Genomic DNA, 19066 nt, shown 5'->3' with positions numbered 1-19066 from the left:
GAGAGGGAGAGAGGGGGGGAGAGAGAGGGAGAGAGAGAGAGAGAGAGAGAGAGAGAGAGAGAGAAAGAGAAAGAGAAAGGGGAAGAGAGGGGGGGGAGAGAGAGGGAGAGAGAGAGAGAGAGAGAGAGAGAGAGAAAGAGAAAGAGAAAACACATGGACATGGCCTGGCCTGTGCTTAACGAAACAATTTTGGTTCCATGTGAAAACAGTTATTTTACATACAATTTCAAGTGTACTTACAGTGATAGTTTATTCAGTAAATAAAAAGTAGATGTTTAATCAAATCAGAAAAACACAGCTCTAAAATAAATCAATGTGTTTGTAATTAGTTTGTAAAAGCAAACAAATCTGGAAGCTTATAAAAGTGTATTAAGACTGTCTTAGTAACAGATTTCTTTTAAGGATTTCTTTTAAGATTTCTTTTAAGGTCATAGGTTCTCGTAAATTGTTATAGTACTTCATAAAAATAATGACCGTGATCATTATGAATTGCCAGGTCAATGTGGTCAGATGGTCTTTCTAGGTTGGTAAATATCCTATTCTACTTGAGTTGGATAGGAATGAAACTTTCACCTTTCTTCTCAACAACTTTTGGAGAAATAACATCTCCATATTTAACTGTTTCAACCCTCAAATTGAAAAACAGTAGTTCATACAGAGAATTTTCATGTGATTTATCAAGCATTTCTGTCTCTTTGAACATTTTAAAAATTTATTTAAATGGCTTTATGTAGTAATTTTATAAAGCAAATGTTTGTATTTGGGGACTTTGTCAGATTACTTGAAACCTAGATCCTTAATATCACACTTTTATTCTTTACTCAATAGATTTTAATGTGCCCAGAACATGAAACAGAGAGAATAAACATGTACTGTGAATTATGTAGGAGGCCAGTTTGTCATCTCTGTAAGTTGGGTGGTAATCATTCCAATCACCGTGTAACAACTATGAGCAGTGCCTACAAAACCTTAAAGGTAGGACTTCTTTATGTTTGGAACTGAATTTTGATTCTTCATAACTTTATGTTTTTAAGTTTTTATTTATAAATTAATGGTGTATTATATGGTTTGTTTTACTAAAATGAGTTCACAATGTATTATGTTACTTAATGATCTCCTAATATTAGGTTGTTAGTATTTCTGACTGACAGTTCTTTGTAGTACTGGTATGGTAATGCTCAGTGTATATGTTGATGGCTAGACTATGTTCTGAACTCTGGGGAAAGAGAGAAGGGTGAAGCACACTTGATCATGATTCCCAAAAGAGCTCAGTGCCTGTGATAATGCATGTGTGCATAGGAATGACACCTGTTGCAGGATCGTGGTTATTTTAAGGCACTTGATTCTTGTTTCTTGTCTATTGCATTTGTATTTTGTTTGTTTTGGTGAGACCTTTGCCTGTTAAAACTGAATTGCTTCCTGTCAAGTTTATTTATGATCCTTTAAAAACATTCAAATTTGATAATCAACAGCAAAGTCAGTGGTATACTATTGTCTTTTTTTGTTTGTTTCATTCTTTTCCTTTAAACAATATTTTTAAAGAGTTAATTTATACATAAACCTACTGCCCATTCTGTTTCCTTCTTTAACTATACGTATATACATGTTTTCCCTATATCTAATTGCATATATGAATACAGTTTTATATTTTGTGTTTGCCTATGGCATGTTATGTCTTCCCTCTGTCTTCTCTGAAAATGTAGAATACAGGCATAATTATTTCATTGTTCTTGTCTATTAATTTTCTCATTTGTGTCATTACTGGGTCAGTTTGGATTGATTTTTCTTCTTATTATAGTTCATATTTCCTTTCTACCTTGGATACCTGCTAATGTTTGATTGACTGCCAGGCATTATAAATTTTACCTTTTAGGATACTGGATACTTTTGGATTCCTACAAATACTGAATTTTCTTTGAGTTTGTGATTAAGTTACTTAGAAACAGTTTGTTCCTTCTGGGTCTTGCTTTTCAGATTTGTTAGATAGAACAGAGCAGTATTTAGTTCTAGGGCTAATTTTGCCCAGCTATTGAGGTAAAACTCTTTGATTACTATTTCAGATGCCCTATGAATTTTGAGTTTTGTTTTTTTTTTTTTTTTTTTCCAGTCTGGCTGGTGGGGAACAGGCACTATCCCTAGCCTTGTATGAGCTCCTGGAATTGTTTTCTCTGATCCTTCAGGGTAGTTCTTTCCTTACACAAGTTGGTCAGTGCTCTGCTGAACATGTGAGGGGGAACTCTTTGTATATCTCTGGAGTTCTTTCTCTTTACAGCTGTCTTTCTAGTTTTCCTTGCAAACTCTGGCCTCCCTGTACTCCACTTCATCTCCTCAGAGTTCTTTATTAGCCCTAGGAGGCTGACAAACACTAACATTTAAGAACCACTATCCAGAGGAAAGCTTCTGAGCTATTTTGGAGCCCTCAAGAAATTAGACTCTGATTAGTTCTTAGAGAGCTGGGGTCCTGATTTATGTAAAGGATTTAAAACTGCTTCCCCCATTAGATGACTTTGATCTTCAGGGACTAGTACCAGTGTCTGGTGCGTATACTTTTTGGAGGCTTATGAATAAATGGACATACTGATTCTTGGTCTAGTCTTTAAAAACAAACTGCCTAGGCTTGAGGGGGCTATGGTGACTGGAGCTGTCTCAGATAAAGACTATAGTTGGCCAGAGACTTTGTCTAAGTATTAAAACTCAATTCTGTCTTCTACTCTTCTCTGGTCCTTACCCTTGGAGTCAATTAACTCATCTTAACCTGCCTAGTACTTCTAACTTAAGCTGTTTTAGAAGCCTTACTTCAATTTCAGTGGCCAAATTCATCTCTTTAGTACTGTAGTTAAAAATGAGGACCACCATCTGCATTTAGTACTTCTGGTCCCAGCATGGGCCCGAGAGGGACAGTATTAGAAGAACTGTCATTTTACTTGAAGCTCGGTGCTGAAGAAGTACATCTCAGTGGAATAGTGGTTAGTGTACTATGCAGTGAGTAGGTTTCTGGTTCAGCTGCTATGTGATATTTATACTCTGTGAGCTTTGGTTTCCTCATCTGTACCATGCTGGTTTAAGACACAAGATATTATGTCTCTTCCTACCATTGACAGTTTGACATTAGAATTTCTTTCTTGGCCTCATTCTGCCATTAGTACCAGAAATCTCTCTCCACTTCACAGGTCCTTCACTCTTCTACCTCACAGATCCCTCTACCTTCACAGGTCCTGAGGCAGTCCTAAGAATATCTCTAGTAAGCCATTTAGGAGACTCGCTGTGTCTGCCTGCTGAGTGATCTTCTGAAATAAAATGGGTCCTGCCAAAGCCCTATTACTTTTATTTTTCCATATGTTCTCTTATCTTGTTACATGGTCTTAGTAAAGAAAAAAAAAAAGGAAGATGGTGTAGGTAGGAGACACATTTGTTAATGTCCTAACTACCCCTCTTTTTTTTCTTATGTGCTCTTTTCATTTCAGGTCATCAGTGGTAACTGAGAGTCTGAAATGCTCAGATCCTCCTTTCAAGGCTACAACTTGAGAGGTGTCTTCTGGATGTTTGTATTTTTATTTAGACACTGAATGCATTTGTCTATTATAACTAACTTTTTACCCCATAGGACTTCAGAGCTGTTGCTTTTGTTTTTAAATGTAATTCGGGTATATTATAAAGTATGTTTTCTGGGAAAGACTAGAGATCTCACCAAAACCTGTGATATTATTTCTGTGGGAAAATATACTGATTTTGAAATTAATACTTTATAAACAAGTTGTTTACTAAGTTCTAGAAATTGTCCTTTAAAAAAAATAAATCTGTGTTTTTATTATTGTGTAATTACTTAGTGAATAGACTGGTTAAGATTATTTTGCAAAACTATTGCTATTTCTGTTGTATATATGTGGGTGTTTGTGAGAGTAAATTATAAAATCTGATGGAAGACAATACTGTTTGAATTGTTGCCTTTGCATTTACTTAGAAACCTAGGTGTAAAGGAGGAGGAGTTCTGGAAGTGATAATGAAACCACAGATATTGTGTATTCAGAAGTTTTGACTAATATAGGCATCATCATCTTGTTCTTTTTTCCAACTTGTTTTTAATCTTCCAGATATTTTTGCCCTGTGTGCTTAAGTCCAGTAACTGTTTACCCTGGATTAATAATGATAATCACCACAGTTGATTTTACTGTTTATCATAGGCTATAGAAGAGGATGAGTACTATATAATTTTTTAAAAAAAACCTTCTACAACGTGTTTGTTAAACTTCTATTTCTGTCCATTGGGTTTCAACAGGAAAAGCTTTCAAAGGATATCGATTACCTTATTGGTAAGGAAAGCCAAGTGAAGAGTCAGATTTCTGAACTAAATTTGTTAATGAAAGAAACAGAGGTAAGTGATAAACTGGCTTGCATATATTATTTTATCTAAACATTCATTCATTTATTTATTCATAAAGTCCTGAGGGTATTATATAAGCTGGGAAGACAAAGTTGTTTTAGATCTCACTCCTTTTCTGGGACTAGGGAAACAAATGTGAAAAATAAGTTAAATGCTATGCGATCGGTGCTACAATAGAGGTAATGATTAAGTGGTATTGGGACACAGGAAAGAATGACTAACTCATTAGTGGCCATTATAATAAGGTCTCAAAAGTAGTAATGTAAGGGAAATGATAGCTTTCTTATTACTCATATTTTTAGAAGTAAAAAGATTGCTTTTGAAAAGCATACTATATATGGACAGAACCAGGTTTATTTAAAATTGTAGGTATTCCTGAGTATATACCCTGCATATGTCCACCAAAAGACGTGTATTAGAATGTTCATGGCTGCCTTGTTTGTAACAGCCACAAAGTGGAAACTACCCAAATGCCCATCAATAGTGGAATATACATAGCAGTAAGATTGAATGATTTGCATACAACAGTGTAATCTTGCAAATAATATTGAAAGGAAGATACCAGTCACAAAGGAGGTCATACTATGCAAAGACATTTATAAGAAGTACCAAACAGGTGAAACTAGATTATTTTGTTAGAATTGAGGAGGCATGGAGTAGTGTTTAAAAAGGTTTTAATGTGACTTCTGGGATATGAGTAATGTTCTTTTAGCTCATCTGAATTCTCTGCCAGATACTGCTTGGTGTTTATAAAGACCTAGTGATCTTTACATTATGTGTATATTTTTCTGTGTGCATACTATAATATAAAACTAGGACAGAAATAGCATTTTTAAGATATAGTAAAACAGGATAGGACTGGATTTTGGGTTTTTTTATAGTTCCAAATATTCTTTACCGATTTTGACGTATGTCTGTTTCTTTCTTCCATTTTAAGCAAAGTTAAGAGCTATTACTCCCAATCCACTGTAACAATTGTAATTAAATATAAAAATATCCTGGCTACTATGAGACTATTACTTCTTGAATTTTTTTCCAATGTAGAACAAAATTATTGAGAAATTAAGTGAATCCGCACCATTGTCAACATTGCTTTTATTTTTAATATTATTTTCCCAATCTTCACTGATTGCATTTTCCATGCAATTTAAAGTGGGATTTTCTTTTTCATATATATATATATTTCTAGACTTGGTGTCTCACTCTGCCCCCCAGCCTGGAGTACAGTGGCACATTCATGGCCACTGCAGCCTCGACCTGCTGGGCTCAGACGATCCTTTCGCCTCAGCCTCCCAAGTAGCTGGGAGTACAGGCATGTGCCACCAAGCCCAGCTAACTTTTTGATTTATTGTAAAGACGAGGTCTTGCCAAGTTGCCCAGGCTGGTCTCGAACCCGTGGACTCAGTCAATCCTCTTGCTTCGACCTCCCAAAGTGCTGGGGTTACAAGCTTGAGCCACCATGCCTGGCCCTTTTTCATATTTTTATCTAAGTGACAGATTCTCTTAGTTTGGTATAGTCCTCCAACACAAAGCAGATTACCACCTCAGTAAGTTACTTCAGGGGATGCATCTTTGGTCATTTTAGTTTTGTCTTTATTCTGTTGGTTCTGTCAGTCCTGCTGCTCTTTACTTCTGAAATAATGGAAGATGTGACTGTTTTGGGGTTTGTCATCCAATAGGGTAAAGATGAGGAACTGAGGTATCAAGTATTTATGTAGACACTGATTCCTTGAGATCCTGGGGACATTGAGTTTTTTGTGCTTTTGCCATAAGCTGCATCTGTAGGCTCATCAGAAAGAATCTTGTACACTAGAGAATTAGCCTCCATTTTTGACTTGGACTTGATGGTGGTGACACTGTCTTTTTATTTATACTTATACTTAGCTAGAAAAATATCTTTTTAACTATGTATAATAACATTTCTGAGCTTAATGTTGTGATTTGGCAGTCAAATACTATCAAAATGACACTGCCCTTTGCCCCCTCCCTTTTTTCCTCCTTTTAAAACAATGAGGCTGTTGGAGTTAAGAAACAGAAAGGAATCTGGAAAAAATTTATTTTCATTATAAGTGTTGACCAGAAGCCATTGGAAAGTGCACAGTACACTTTTGCTACATATTGTCAGCTTTTAAGAATGTTTTTGAAGATATTTTTCTGTGACTTCTGCCTCTGGATCTATTATGATAACTGCTTATAAATACTCTGCTGGTCTTGTTTTCAGAATCAAGTTGTGCTTTGATTTTATAGGAATTCAGAATGTTTAATAAACACTACAGATAGGATCATTTTATGACACAATTTATGTGAATGCTTATTTAGAGTATGTGACGTTATGGTATGCAATTTGTGAAAATAATATTTTTTTAACCCTCTCAAAAACCTGAATGGTTTCTCTTATCCCAGTTTTCAGAAGAGAAAAACTCAGGCATGGAGAAGTTAAGTAATGTGCATAAAGTCACACAACTGAGTCAGGATTTAATAATAATTAAATTATATTAATTTGAAGAGGAGACCCACAGTTTCATATTTGAGAAAAGAATGTCTTTTTCTCCTCTGAAGACACTTTTTTTTTTTGGAGTTGGAGTCTCACTCTGTCCCCCAGACTAGAGTGCAGTGGCACACTCCCGGCCACTGCAGCCTCGACCTGCTGGGCTCCGGCGATCCTTCCACCTCAGCTTTCCAAGTAGCTGGAACTACAGCCATGTGCTACCATGCCTGATTATTATTATTATTTTTTTTATTTATTGTAGAGATGAGGTCTTGCCAAGTTGCCCAGGCAGGTCTCAAACCCCGCGGGCTCAGGCAATCCATTCACCTCGGCCTCCCAAAGTGCTGGGATTACAGGCTGAACCACCGAGCTCAGCAAAAACACTTTATTACACAAATGACATTCAGACTTTTAAGTGTTCTGACTGTTATTTACTTTTTAAAAAATTGGAATAATATAGAAAGGGTTTAAAAAAATTCCTGAATTTTAAATGAATTAAAAACTCTGAATTGAGTTTTTTTGTGTGTTTTTGGTTAAATAAGTTCTTTTCTGCTTTATATTTCATTGTATACAAATTAAAGATTGTTTATATATTTAGTTGACGAAAGTGTCTGTTGCCAGACTTTGGAGATGAAAAGCTAAGGAAGTATAGTATTATAAAATTATAAAGTAAGTCTAAATAAAAGTTGTCAGTTGTTCTTTGCTAAATTTATTTGATGCCAAACTGTTCTGAAAATTTCAGAGTCAGGCTGAAATTTTTCTTTTTAATATCTGGGTTTGTTTCATTGAATTTTTATATTTTTGTTATCACTTAGACAAAATATAATTATGTAGAATTTTGTGAAAAGACATCTGAATTTAGAGATGAGTTGATGCTTTGTTTTGTAACAGTGTAATGGAGAGAGGGCTAAAGAAGAAGCAATTACACATTTTGAAAAGCTCTTTGAAATTCTGGAAGAGAGAAAATCATCTGTTTTGAAGGCAATTGATGCTTCTAAGAAACTAAGATTAGACAAATTTCAGAGTCAAGTGGAAGAATATCAGGGACTTCTAGAGAACAACGGGCTTGTGGGTTATGCTCAAGAAGTGCTTAAGGAGACGGATCAGTCTTGCTTTGTACAGACGGCAAAACAACTCCACCTCAGGTATTCTCTAACTTTAGCGTCTTTTCAGCAGTGCCATTAAATGCTGCTGTGTATTCCAGCTTTAGCTCTCAGTAGTTCATAGTGCCGTGTTAATGCGATGTATGTCTTGCTTGATTTTTAACTTAAATGTTGAATGAAGTGTAGATTTTCTTTTGTTAATCACATTATAGATATTTAGGCTGATTTGCCATTTTAAAGAATTATTTTTGTGTAAAATATATCTGTCTGCAGAATACAGAAAGCTACAGAATCTTTGAAGAGCTTTAGACCTGCAGCTCAGACTTCTTTTGAAGACTATGTTGTTAATACATCTAAACAAACAGAACTTCTTGGAGAATTGTCCTTTTTCTCTAGTGGTAAGTCTTAGTGAAGGCAAAATTTCTTTCTTTTAGTTTGAATTTGCACTGTACAGAAGAAACACAAATTCCCTTCAGAAATACAAATTCCCCCTAAACTGGGTGGGTGAGAGTGGGGTCGTAGGTACCCAGCTTCCAGCTAATAGTTGTTCTTCTCATTTTTTTCCTCATGTAGACCCCTTTAAAGTAAGGTTTTTGTTTTGTTTTGTTTTGTTTAAGGGAGTGTGGAGTAAGGCATGCTATTCATGTTATTCTGTAGCTTGTTTTTTATCTTTTTTAAATTTTAAAATGTATTCTGGATGACAAGATCTCATTATGGCTGCATAACATTCAGTTGTAGAAATATATCACACACAGACATGCTTGTAATTGTGTATGTTGTGGCTGGGGGATGAGAAGAGGGAGACTTCTGCTTTGCATTTCATAAGGTAGCATTTCAGGGCCCAGGTCATCATAGCATCCTGAAATCATATCTCATTTATGTTTTTTAAGTATGTTTCTAAGCACAAAAAGCTATATTCTGTTTGTGTGTTTTTAAACATTGCATGAATGGCATCATGTTGTATGTATCCTTTTTGTAAATTGCTTTTGTAAAAAAAAGTTTAAGATAAGTATTTGTTCAGTGAAGTTCTGGTTTAAAGCTATATTTTATCTGTTTATAGTATTTCATAAATAAATCATTTTCTTACTGAGAGACTTTTTTTCTATTTTTTTCCTATTATAAGAAATGCATTGAATGTTTGTCAATTTTTTTTTCTGTGCATGTGCTTTGGAGTTTCTCTCAGGCAGAAACTTAGAAATGGAATCTGTAGCCTAAAACTGACTCTAGGATGTTTAAATGTTTATGTTGCTGTATTAGTTCACTTGGGCTGCCATAAAGAAAGTACCACAGACCAAGGGACTCAAACAGAAATTCATTTTCTCAGAATTCTGGAGGCTAGAAGTCTGAGAACAAGCTGTTGGCAGGGTTGATTTCTTCTGAGGCCTCTTTCCTTGGTAGATAGCCATCTTCTCTTTGTGTCTTCACATGGTCATCCCTCTGTGTAAATGTTTCCTAATCTTCTCTTCTTATAAGGACACCAGTCTATTGGATTGGGGTCCATTCTGAGGACTTCTTTTTAATTTAATTACCTCTTTAAAGACCCCCTCTTTAAATGTAGTCACATTCTGAGGTACTGGAGTTTAGGATTTCAACATGTAAATTGGGGGGTGGGCAACACACAGTTCAGTCCATAACAATTGTTATGTTTGTGTTTTGCTGTTCCCTGGCAGGAAAGTCTTCTTACCTTTTCATTTCATTCAGCTCTCTGAGATTTCTCTTCTAGTAATGGTGACCAGTCAGAATTCTGGTGACCAGATATAATTATAGTAAAATTACTATAGGTACAGATTTGTAGATTTGGACATTCAGTCAAAGTAAATTTGTCTTGTTAAAAGTTAAAAACTCTGAAGGATTACAGTGACTCTTTAATTTTCATATCTGTACCTGAATCTGATATATACTTATTTATTATGACTATTTTTTTCAAATAGATGTTTGTTACTATTTAAAATACAGATTCTATTTCATACACTGTACTCTTTCTGTTTCCAAAATGTGTACTTGACTTATTTTTCTTATGTAAATATATATTAGCTTACTTGTGAGTTCTAGGTCCTCCTTTTCCTGTTGATATCAAAACAGTCTCTGGAAAGGTGAGGTTGAAGGTGTTTAATCTTGGGTTACACCAGTATATAATAGAACCCACTAAAATGGGTGGGTTAGAGTGGGATGGTAGACACCCAGCTTCCAGCTAGTAGATGTTCCTTTCATTTTTTTCCCCCCACATACACCCTTTTAAAGTAAGCAGTGCTTTTCAAAAGAGGGTGTGGAGTAGAGAATGTTATTCATGTTAATCTGTAACTTGTTTTATCTTTTTTAAATTTTAAAATGTATTCTAGGTGACTTTCCAGATCTCATTATGGCTAATATAACGTTCAGTTATAGAAATATACCATACACAGACATGCTTGTAATTGTTTATGTTGTAGTGGGGGATAAGGAGAAGAGGGGGATTTCTGCTTTTCATTTCATATCCTTCTCTGTGATTTGACATAAAAGTGTGCGGTAACTTTTATAACTTATTGTTCTTATTGTTTGATCCAGGTGGTTAAGTTTAGGAATTTGTTCTGTGGAAAGGATTATGCATATGCACAAAGATTTAGCTGTAAGATTTTAACCATTGTCTTTTTAGTAAAAAAGTAGAAACCTGTGTCTAAAAATAGACAATGAAGTGTTGATATGCTCATCTAGTAGTGTGCTATTGAGGGAAAATGCTGCCAGGATCTATACAAAATGGTTATAGTGATTATCTTTGGGCTACTTAAAATTTTTTATGTATATTCTTTAGTTTCTGATTTTCTTACAAAAATATATATCATGATTATATTCAGAAAAATTAAATTACTTTGCAACTCTACAAAAGAAAATGAGAGGAAACCATTGTTATAAACCATTGATAATTTATTAGATATACTCACCAAGCTTAGACTTAAAATATTTTTCAAGATAATAGTTTGCTTATGGGAGGACATAGGTAAAATATTTCAAGTCCAGGGATGTTATTTAGTAGAAATATGGTTACAAAATTAACCATATTGCATTTCAGAATTAATAATTTTAATAACTGAAGTTAAAATTGAGTTCATTTTTGTCTTATTTTTCATTTTTCTTTTTCCTTTTAGTTATGACTATACCTTATTTTATATTCTTTTTCTTATAAGGAGTATTCCCAATTTAGAAAACTCTTGGGCAGTATTGAGGTCATTAAGTATTGTCAATACATTATTTTTATTAAGGAAAAATACAGGCTTCAAAATATCAATATTCTAACATTGTTTTTTGTTTCATAATTCTTTCAGGTTTAGATGTGCCAGAGATCAATGAAGAACAGAGCAAAGTTTATAACAATGCCTTAATAAATTGGCACCATCCGGAAAAGGATATAGCTGATAGCTATGTTCTTGAATATCGCAAGATTAATAGAGATGATGAAATGTTGTCGTGGAATGAGATAGAAGTGTGTGGTACAAGTAAAGTTGTTTCAGGTCTTGAAAGCAATAGTGACTATGCTTTCAGAGTGAGAGCCTACAAGGGTTCAATTTGTAGTCCTTGCAGCAGAGAGTTGATTCTTCATACTCCTCCAGCTCCAGGTATTGAGAATAAAAAATGCATTAGAGTTGGCAGAAACCTCGATAAAATAGTCATTTTCTCCATGGATACCTATGTTGAAACAAGCTGTTGGTTTTTAAAGACTCTAGAAAAGTAGCTTTCATATCCAGCTAGCATTTAAAAATGAAATGAATACTTGAATTTTACTTTGTAGGCTGAGAACAGGATTAGTTTTTAACTGATGTCAGATAGAAAAACAAAACAAAACATGAAAGGAAGACTTTTGGGTGAGTAGAGTTATTAAACTGGCATTAAAATAGCATAAATGCTACCTTAAAAGTTAATTTAAATAATTCTATATTTTTTGGTCAGTGCAGGAAGTCAAAGGATTTAGGTGCAATATCCTAAAAATGTAATTTTGATTTAATTTAATTCTGATTTGCCTGGATTTTCTAATCCAATGATTCTCAGCACTTTGGGATGGAAGACACATATTAGAACCACATGGGTAGCTTTCTCTCCCACACATGAAAGCTCCTCATGTTTAATAACTCTTCCTTCCCCTTCCAAGTTAAAAGCCACTGATATTTTGGGTGTGGGAATGCCTAAAGATTTTTAGAGAATGAGAATGATTGTACAGGTTAGTTGGTGGTCACTACAGTGTCTCCATAAGCAAGTGATGTTTAGAACTACACTTGTGCTTAGTCTGATTAGCAAGAAAATGTTTTTCCCTGTCAGTCGCTACCTTACAGATATGTTCCGTTAGTTTTTAGACCTCATTGCTTCCTGCCTGTTTTTAGTGGCTTATATACCCATATTTTCTGCACTCTGCCCTTCCTTCCCTTTTTGTCCAAAATAGAAAAGCACTATTTGTTTTTCATGTGCATTGTGGCTTTAACTAAAATTAGAATACAAATATATAAGGTTGACTAAAATTATTTTTCTTGAATTTTAACAAAATTTAATTGAAAGTTTAAGGATGCATTTGCAAGTATGAGGTAAATATTTTATGATTTTTGCTGTTTTCTGCTTTCTTCTCTAGTCTCTCAGACTGTAAGTGGAAGAAAAAAGAAACCTGGACATAGCTACTGTTTTCAGTAACACAGTGAGGGGGGAAGGAAGAAAGGAAGTGTTAAGGATTGTCTTCCTTTTTTTGGAGAGAAGACCTATGAATAAGGGGTGACCCTTTACATTTGTTGTGCAAACTAGAAGACTTTTGAGATTTAAAGGAAGCACAATTAATTATGCATTACCAGGAGGAAAGGTCAGCCTACATATGGGAAATGACTGTAGTTTGCTGGCAGCCATTTTTTTTAAGAGACAGGGGTCTCACTATGTTGCCCAGCCTGGCCTCTAACTCCTGGACTTAAGCAATCTTCCCACCTCAGCTTCCTGGAGTAGCTGGGACTATAGGGGTGTGCCACCATGCTTGGCAGCCATTTAAAAAAATTGTGGTATAGTATAGATAAAATTGATCAGTTTAACCATTTTTAAGTGTACAGTTGAATTAGGTACATTTACAATATTGTTCAGCAGTCACCACTCGGATATCTAGAACTTTTTCATCATCTCAAACTGAAATTCTGTACTCATTAAACAATTATTTCTGTTCTTCCTCCTCCCAGAGTCACCTGGTAATCTCTCTTCTACTTTTTAACTCTATGAATTTGCCTGTTTAAGTATCGTATACGTAGGATAATGCAGTTTGTCCTTTTGCATATGGCTTATTTCAGGGTTTAACCATGTTGTAGCATGTATCAGAATTTCCTTTTTTAAGGCTGAATAATATTCCATTGTTTGTTTCTACCACATTTTCTTTATCTTTTCATCTATTTATGAACATTTGTGTTAATTTCCCCATTGGCAAGTTCAGCGTTATGCTTAGTGGATTTGAGTTGATAAAGACTTATGAGAGTGATGCTATCTCCATTATATAGATGAAGAAATTGAAGTTTAGGTCAAACTCTAGTTAAATGCTTGAACAGAGATTCAAACTCAGGTATCTGAATCAGAAGACCATACTCACTCTCCCCCTACCTCCCTCCCTTCCTTCCCACTATATCATGATTCTCATGCTGGTTGATAAGGAAAAAGCTATATTAAAACAGCTAAAATTCTCCACATTTACAAAGTTTGGAATAGATATTTAAGAAAATATATAGGTATTTATGAAAATGTACAGCCCCTTATTTTAAGGATAGAACAGGTCTAATAGTGTAAAGTATGTATGATAGATTTTCTATCTCTGTTTCAAAGAGCTGTATTCATAAATGTTCACATACATTTAAAATATTTTCTTCTGTTTTTGAGATTTCTGAAGATCTTCAGGTATAGAGAATACACTGGAAGTTATTGCTAAGTAGGGTTTTGGAGAATTAATTGCTAAGTAGGATGACACCTCCTTCTTCCTGACTTCTTTTCCATAATTTCTATTTGAAAAATCTATCAAATTTAACCTTAAATTATAGCAGAGTTAATAAATAATTTTCATTCTAATTTTAATTTTAAGCCTTTATTTAGTTTTCAGTTTTCTCTTTGATGAAAAATGTGGCTATAATAATGAACACCTCTTGCTGAACCTAAAGAGAGACCGGGTAGAAAGCAGAGCTGGATTTAATCTTCTCCTTGCTGCGGAACGTATCCAAGTGGGTTATTACACAAGCTTGGACTACATTATTGGAGACGTTGGAATTACAAAAGGGAAATACTTTTGGGCCTTCCGTGTGGAACCATATTCATACCTGGTGAAAGTGGGAGTTGCTTCAAGTGATAAACTTCAAGAATGGCTCCGTTCTCCCCGTGATGCAATTAGTCCAAGGTAGATTCTTGTATTGATCTAGGACTCGATTAATGCTTATAAAAGTAAATATACTTGTTAAGTAAGATAAGCCTGATTTATTACATTTGGAGTATGCATTTCTTGAATTCAAGGATCTTCGCTGTGCTTATGTGGTTTGAGAAAAACAGGTTTTCTCACACATTGAATAATGAGATTTAGCAGTTAGTTTCTAATGCCATGAGGGAAAAAAGTCTTGTTTTGGATACCTCTTGATTATGATATAGCTTCACAGTTGTAAGACTTGAAAGTGTTTTTATCATTTAATCTAGGTGACATATAGCATTACCAACATACATAATATAGTGCCTCTAGTTTCCATACTTCACAAATGATATTAAGTTGTTCTTTTGTTATGGAACAAAGTTTCTAAAAATTTTCCCATAAGTCAGGTAGGCATGTTTCCACAGTAAAGAATTTCAATTTTTTAAAAAAATTTATTAAAAAAAAAATTATTTTAAAGATGGTAGGGTACACTTTAGGGTTAGGTATGTAAGTGGTTATTGTACAGGTAGAATTTGGACCTCCCTTTGGTCCCTGGTTTGAGATCAGGAACCCTTATTGATGTTTTGTGTTCCCTGGCAGTTTCCAGCTACTGCCAATTCCTTTCTATAGTATTATGTTAAATGTTCGGGGTTTACTTATGAGTGAGAACATGTAATACTCAGTTCTTTTGTTTCTGTGATAGATCACTGAGTTAGTATAAACTCTTTAGAGATTGACTAATAGAGATCGTACTTTAGTTATTTTAGAAAGAGTAAGGTGAACTAGCCTAGAATAGTTTTGACTACTTATGTGAGCAGTATTCCAGGTTAACAATCTGTATGAAAGGAAAAACTTTTTGAAGAACAAAATGAGAAATTTACATAACATTGAAAGTTGTAATAGGGAAATGATTGATTAAACATAGGGTATGTCTACCGGATAGAATATTAGTATTAATGTTTGAAACATTTATAATATGAGAAATACTAGAAATGAAAAAGCCTGATTAAAATTGTTGGTGCAGTATGTCATATGCAGTGTGATCCCACATATATAAAAAGTAAGATATGCATATTGAAAAAAATGGGAAACATGTATCAAATATTCCATAATGTTTTATAACTATAAAATATATAATTTTATCAAATGTATAAAATTAAGTATTATAATTTTATAATTAGATATCATGTTTTATAATAGAGGGAAATAAGCTTCATAAGACTTATTTACATCATAGATCATGTAGAAATTCCAACCAGGAAATAGAGTTCTTAGGAGAAGTGTGAAACATGCTTTTTTCTCTTGCATTATTTTGCAGTGCCCATTTTATTTTATTTAGCCTGATAATTCCTTGGATTAGCGCACATATCTTGTCTTTATCCTAAGCAGTTATGTGTTGCATAGTGATGAGAAATGTGTAGTTAGGCAATTTCATCATTGTGAAAACATCGTAGTATTTATACAGATCTAGATTAGATGGTGTGGCTTGCTACACACCTAGTCTATATAGTATAGCCTGTTTTTCCTAGACTATAAACCTGCACAGCACAAGAGTTCAAATGACTCCTGGAGGGAAGACCTAAAGTGAGGACAGGTGGGACAAAAAGTATAGCTTTACTTCATAAAACCTTCTGCTCTTAGCCTGTTTTAATCATGTGGTTACTGTAATGAATACTGTGCACAATTGTAACACAATATTTGTGTATCTAAACACAGAAATGGTACACCTGTGTAAAGCACTTACCATGCATGAATGGGGCTTGCAGAACTGGAAGTTCTCTGGATGAGTCAGTGAGTGAGTGGTGAGTGAGCGTGAAGGCTTAGGACATTGCTCTACACTACTGTAGACTTTATAAACACTGTGTGCCCAGGCTACATTAAATTAATTAACATTTTTTTTCTTCAATAATAAATTAATCCTAGCTTTGTTTTATAAACTTTAATTTTTTTAAACTTTTGGCTCTTTTATAAGAACACTGCTTAAAACGCACACTGTTCAACTGTACAAAGAACTTATTTCTTTATAGTTTTATCCTATAAACTTTCTTCTATTTTAAATTACTTTATTTTTTACTTTTTAAACTTTTTTTTATTAAAAACTAAGACATGCCCCACAGGAAGCTAGAGTTAGGAAAAAAAAAACAACAACTAAGACAAATACATAGTAAGGCCTACATAGGGTCAGGATCATCACTACCTCTGTTTTCTATCTTCATATCTTGTCCCACTGGATGTCTTCAAGGGCAACACATGTAGGAAGCTGTCATCTCCTGTAACAGCAATGCCTTCTTCTGGAACTGTTCCTGAAGGACTCGCCTTAGCCTGTATTACAGTTAATATTTTTTTATATGTAGCAGGAGTTAAACTCTAAAATAACAACCAAAAGTATCATTGTCAATACATAAACCAATAACATAGTCATATCACTGTCAAGTATTGTATACTGTATATAATTTTATGTGCTATATTTTTATACTACTGGCAGCGTAGTAGATTTATCACCACAAACATGTAATGGGTTGCACTACAATGTTAAAATGACTACCATATCACTAGGCATTAGGAATTTTTTAACTTTATTGTGATTTTATAGGACCACTGTTGTATATGCAGTTCATTGTTGACTGAAGCATCTTTATGCAGTGCATAACTGTATGTGATTATGTGCTATAAATATTTAATCTTTGACCAGTCTTTCTCCCCTCCCCCACTTTTTTGTAGGCCAAAGTTATTAATGATTCTTTAGGTATTTCTCATGTATATATCTAGATGAAAGTGGTGTTTTATGACAAGGAAATTGGGGCTGAGTCTGTGGTATAATTCTAAATGTATGAATTTAATTTAATAGAAAACTTTTGATATAAAAATTATTTTAACTTTAAATCAATGTATATTATCTTATAAAATTGCTTAGAAGATGCTTAGAGACCTATAGATACAGATACAGATACTTTGTTTATGTGTTGTCTTTTAGATATGAGCAAGACAGTGGTCATGACAGCGGAAGTGAAGATGCCTATTTTGATTCTTCACAACCCTTTACCTTAGTTACTATAGGCATGAAGAAATTTTTCATACCCAAGTCACCTACTTCTAATGAACCTGAAAATAGAGTTCTTCCCATGCCAACAAGTATAGGGATTTTCCTTGATTATGATAAAGGTAGAGTGAGTTTCTATGATATGGATCACATGAAATGCCTTTATGAGCGCCAAGTGGACTGTTCGCATACCATGTATCCAGCATTTGCTTTAATGGGCAGTGGAGGAATTCAGCTTGAAGAACCCATCACAGCAAAATATCTAGAATACCAAGAGGACATGTAGTGTAAACATCTGATGTGACTTCGGATGACAAATGTGAGCAAAACAATGCCTTGGTGTTGACTTCGTAACTAATTACATTTCATTAAGTATTCTGTCCACCACACTTGTTCTTGTGTATGATTCTTCTTAAAACACAGAAAACCTAAACAGCCTTGTCTCTTCCATGTCATTGTTCCGCCTTTCACAAACAATGGGAGTGCCTGGTTAATTCTGAAATGTTAACTTTGCAACTGGATTATGGTATTTCTCTTTATGCACAGGAAGTCTAATTTATTTATGTCAGCTGGGATGCTGATACATCCCTTTTTCTGGGGGTGGGTGGGAATATAAAAGTATTTATTATGCTTCTTTTGTGTTTGGTTTTTCATTTTTATATCATGTTTATGTCCTAAGAGAAGGTATTTTTTAATGGTTCATGGATGGGAACTAGTACTAAGCAGCGTGTCTTGAGTTTGTTTTTAATAGGTAAACAAAATTCTAGGTAGGTACAAAGAAAAATGCCATAAAAAAGGTAGTATATTTAAGTGGAAAATTGTGTATTTTAAAGTGCATAATTATTAAAAGTATATTGCCTGGGAAATGAATACTACTTTTTTTTATTTTTGAGACCATAAACTGTATTGATAAGGACATTTTAAATAATTTCCTAGCCGGGCTCGGTGACTCAGCCTGTAATCCCAGTGCTTTGGGAGGCTGCGGTGAGTGGATTGCCTGAGCCCACAGGTTCGAGACCCACCTGGACAACTTGGCCAGACCTCATCTCTACAATAAATCAAAAAATTAGCCAGACATGGTAACGCGCGCCTGTAGTTCCAGTTACTTGGAAGGCTGAGGTGGAAGGATTGCCGGAGCCCAGCAGGTTGAGGCTGCGGTGGCCGGGAGCGGCCACTGGACTCCAGTCTGGGTGACAGAGTGAGACTCCAACTCAAAATAAAATAAAATAAAATAAAGAATTCCCTTAGCTGTAACACCCATTAACCGGCATGTGTAGTAAACATGGCTTCTTACAGGAAACACAAAGTTCTCAACTAACACATGAAACTATTCACTTTATGTAATTTTTTTTTTCAGAAAAATTTACCTTCAGATTTTCTTACTCTATGAAAATATTTGTGCTCGTATCATATAATTATTTTTCAGAAATATTAGTGAAAATGGACTGATACTGAAGTTGTATTTGTTCTTTTGCTTTCTTAGTGTGTCTTGTGATTTTCATTTTTTGGCATAAATATTACATATCTGGTTTATGTTTATGTGTTTGAAAAGTTCATGATATATTTTAGTCGTATTAAAATATTATAAAATGTGTTCTATAATATATTCTTCTTTAATTGTTTAATTATTTGTTTAGTTCACTTGTATGGCATTTTTCTATGGCTCATTGTTTGGTAATAAGTA

The 19066-nt window shown here is 34.3% G+C and overlaps 1 protein-coding gene across 4 annotated transcripts in view; it reads left to right on the top strand.

The window, feature by feature from the left end:
• TRIM36 (tripartite motif containing 36) overlaps positions 1 to 18070 on the top strand; it is a 42919-nt gene extending 24849 nt beyond the window's left edge. For all 4 annotated transcript variants that reach the window (XM_021717212.1, XM_008067296.2, XM_021717211.1 and 1 more), the window contains 7 exons: positions 829 to 975; positions 4277 to 4372; positions 7761 to 8014; positions 8246 to 8370; positions 11272 to 11562; positions 14042 to 14339; positions 17317 to 18070. In XM_021717212.1, coding sequence (XP_021572887.1) covers positions 829 to 975; positions 4277 to 4372; positions 7761 to 8014; positions 8246 to 8370; positions 11272 to 11562; positions 14042 to 14339; positions 17317 to 17668 — 1563 coding nt within the window. In that variant the 3' untranslated portion in view covers positions 17669 to 18070. The remainder of the gene's footprint in view (positions 1 to 828; positions 976 to 4276; positions 4373 to 7760; positions 8015 to 8245; positions 8371 to 11271; positions 11563 to 14041; positions 14340 to 17316) is intronic.
• Positions 18071 to 19066: the final 996 nt, after the last annotated feature.

This window comes from Carlito syrichta, unplaced genomic scaffold (assembly GCF_000164805.1).
Source record: "Carlito syrichta isolate Samal-C Ts95f unplaced genomic scaffold, Tarsius_syrichta-2.0.1 Scaffold309472, whole genome shotgun sequence".
Taxonomy (NCBI): domain Eukaryota; kingdom Metazoa; phylum Chordata; class Mammalia; order Primates; family Tarsiidae; genus Carlito; species Carlito syrichta.
This window is presented reverse-complemented; position numbering and strand designations above follow the sequence as displayed.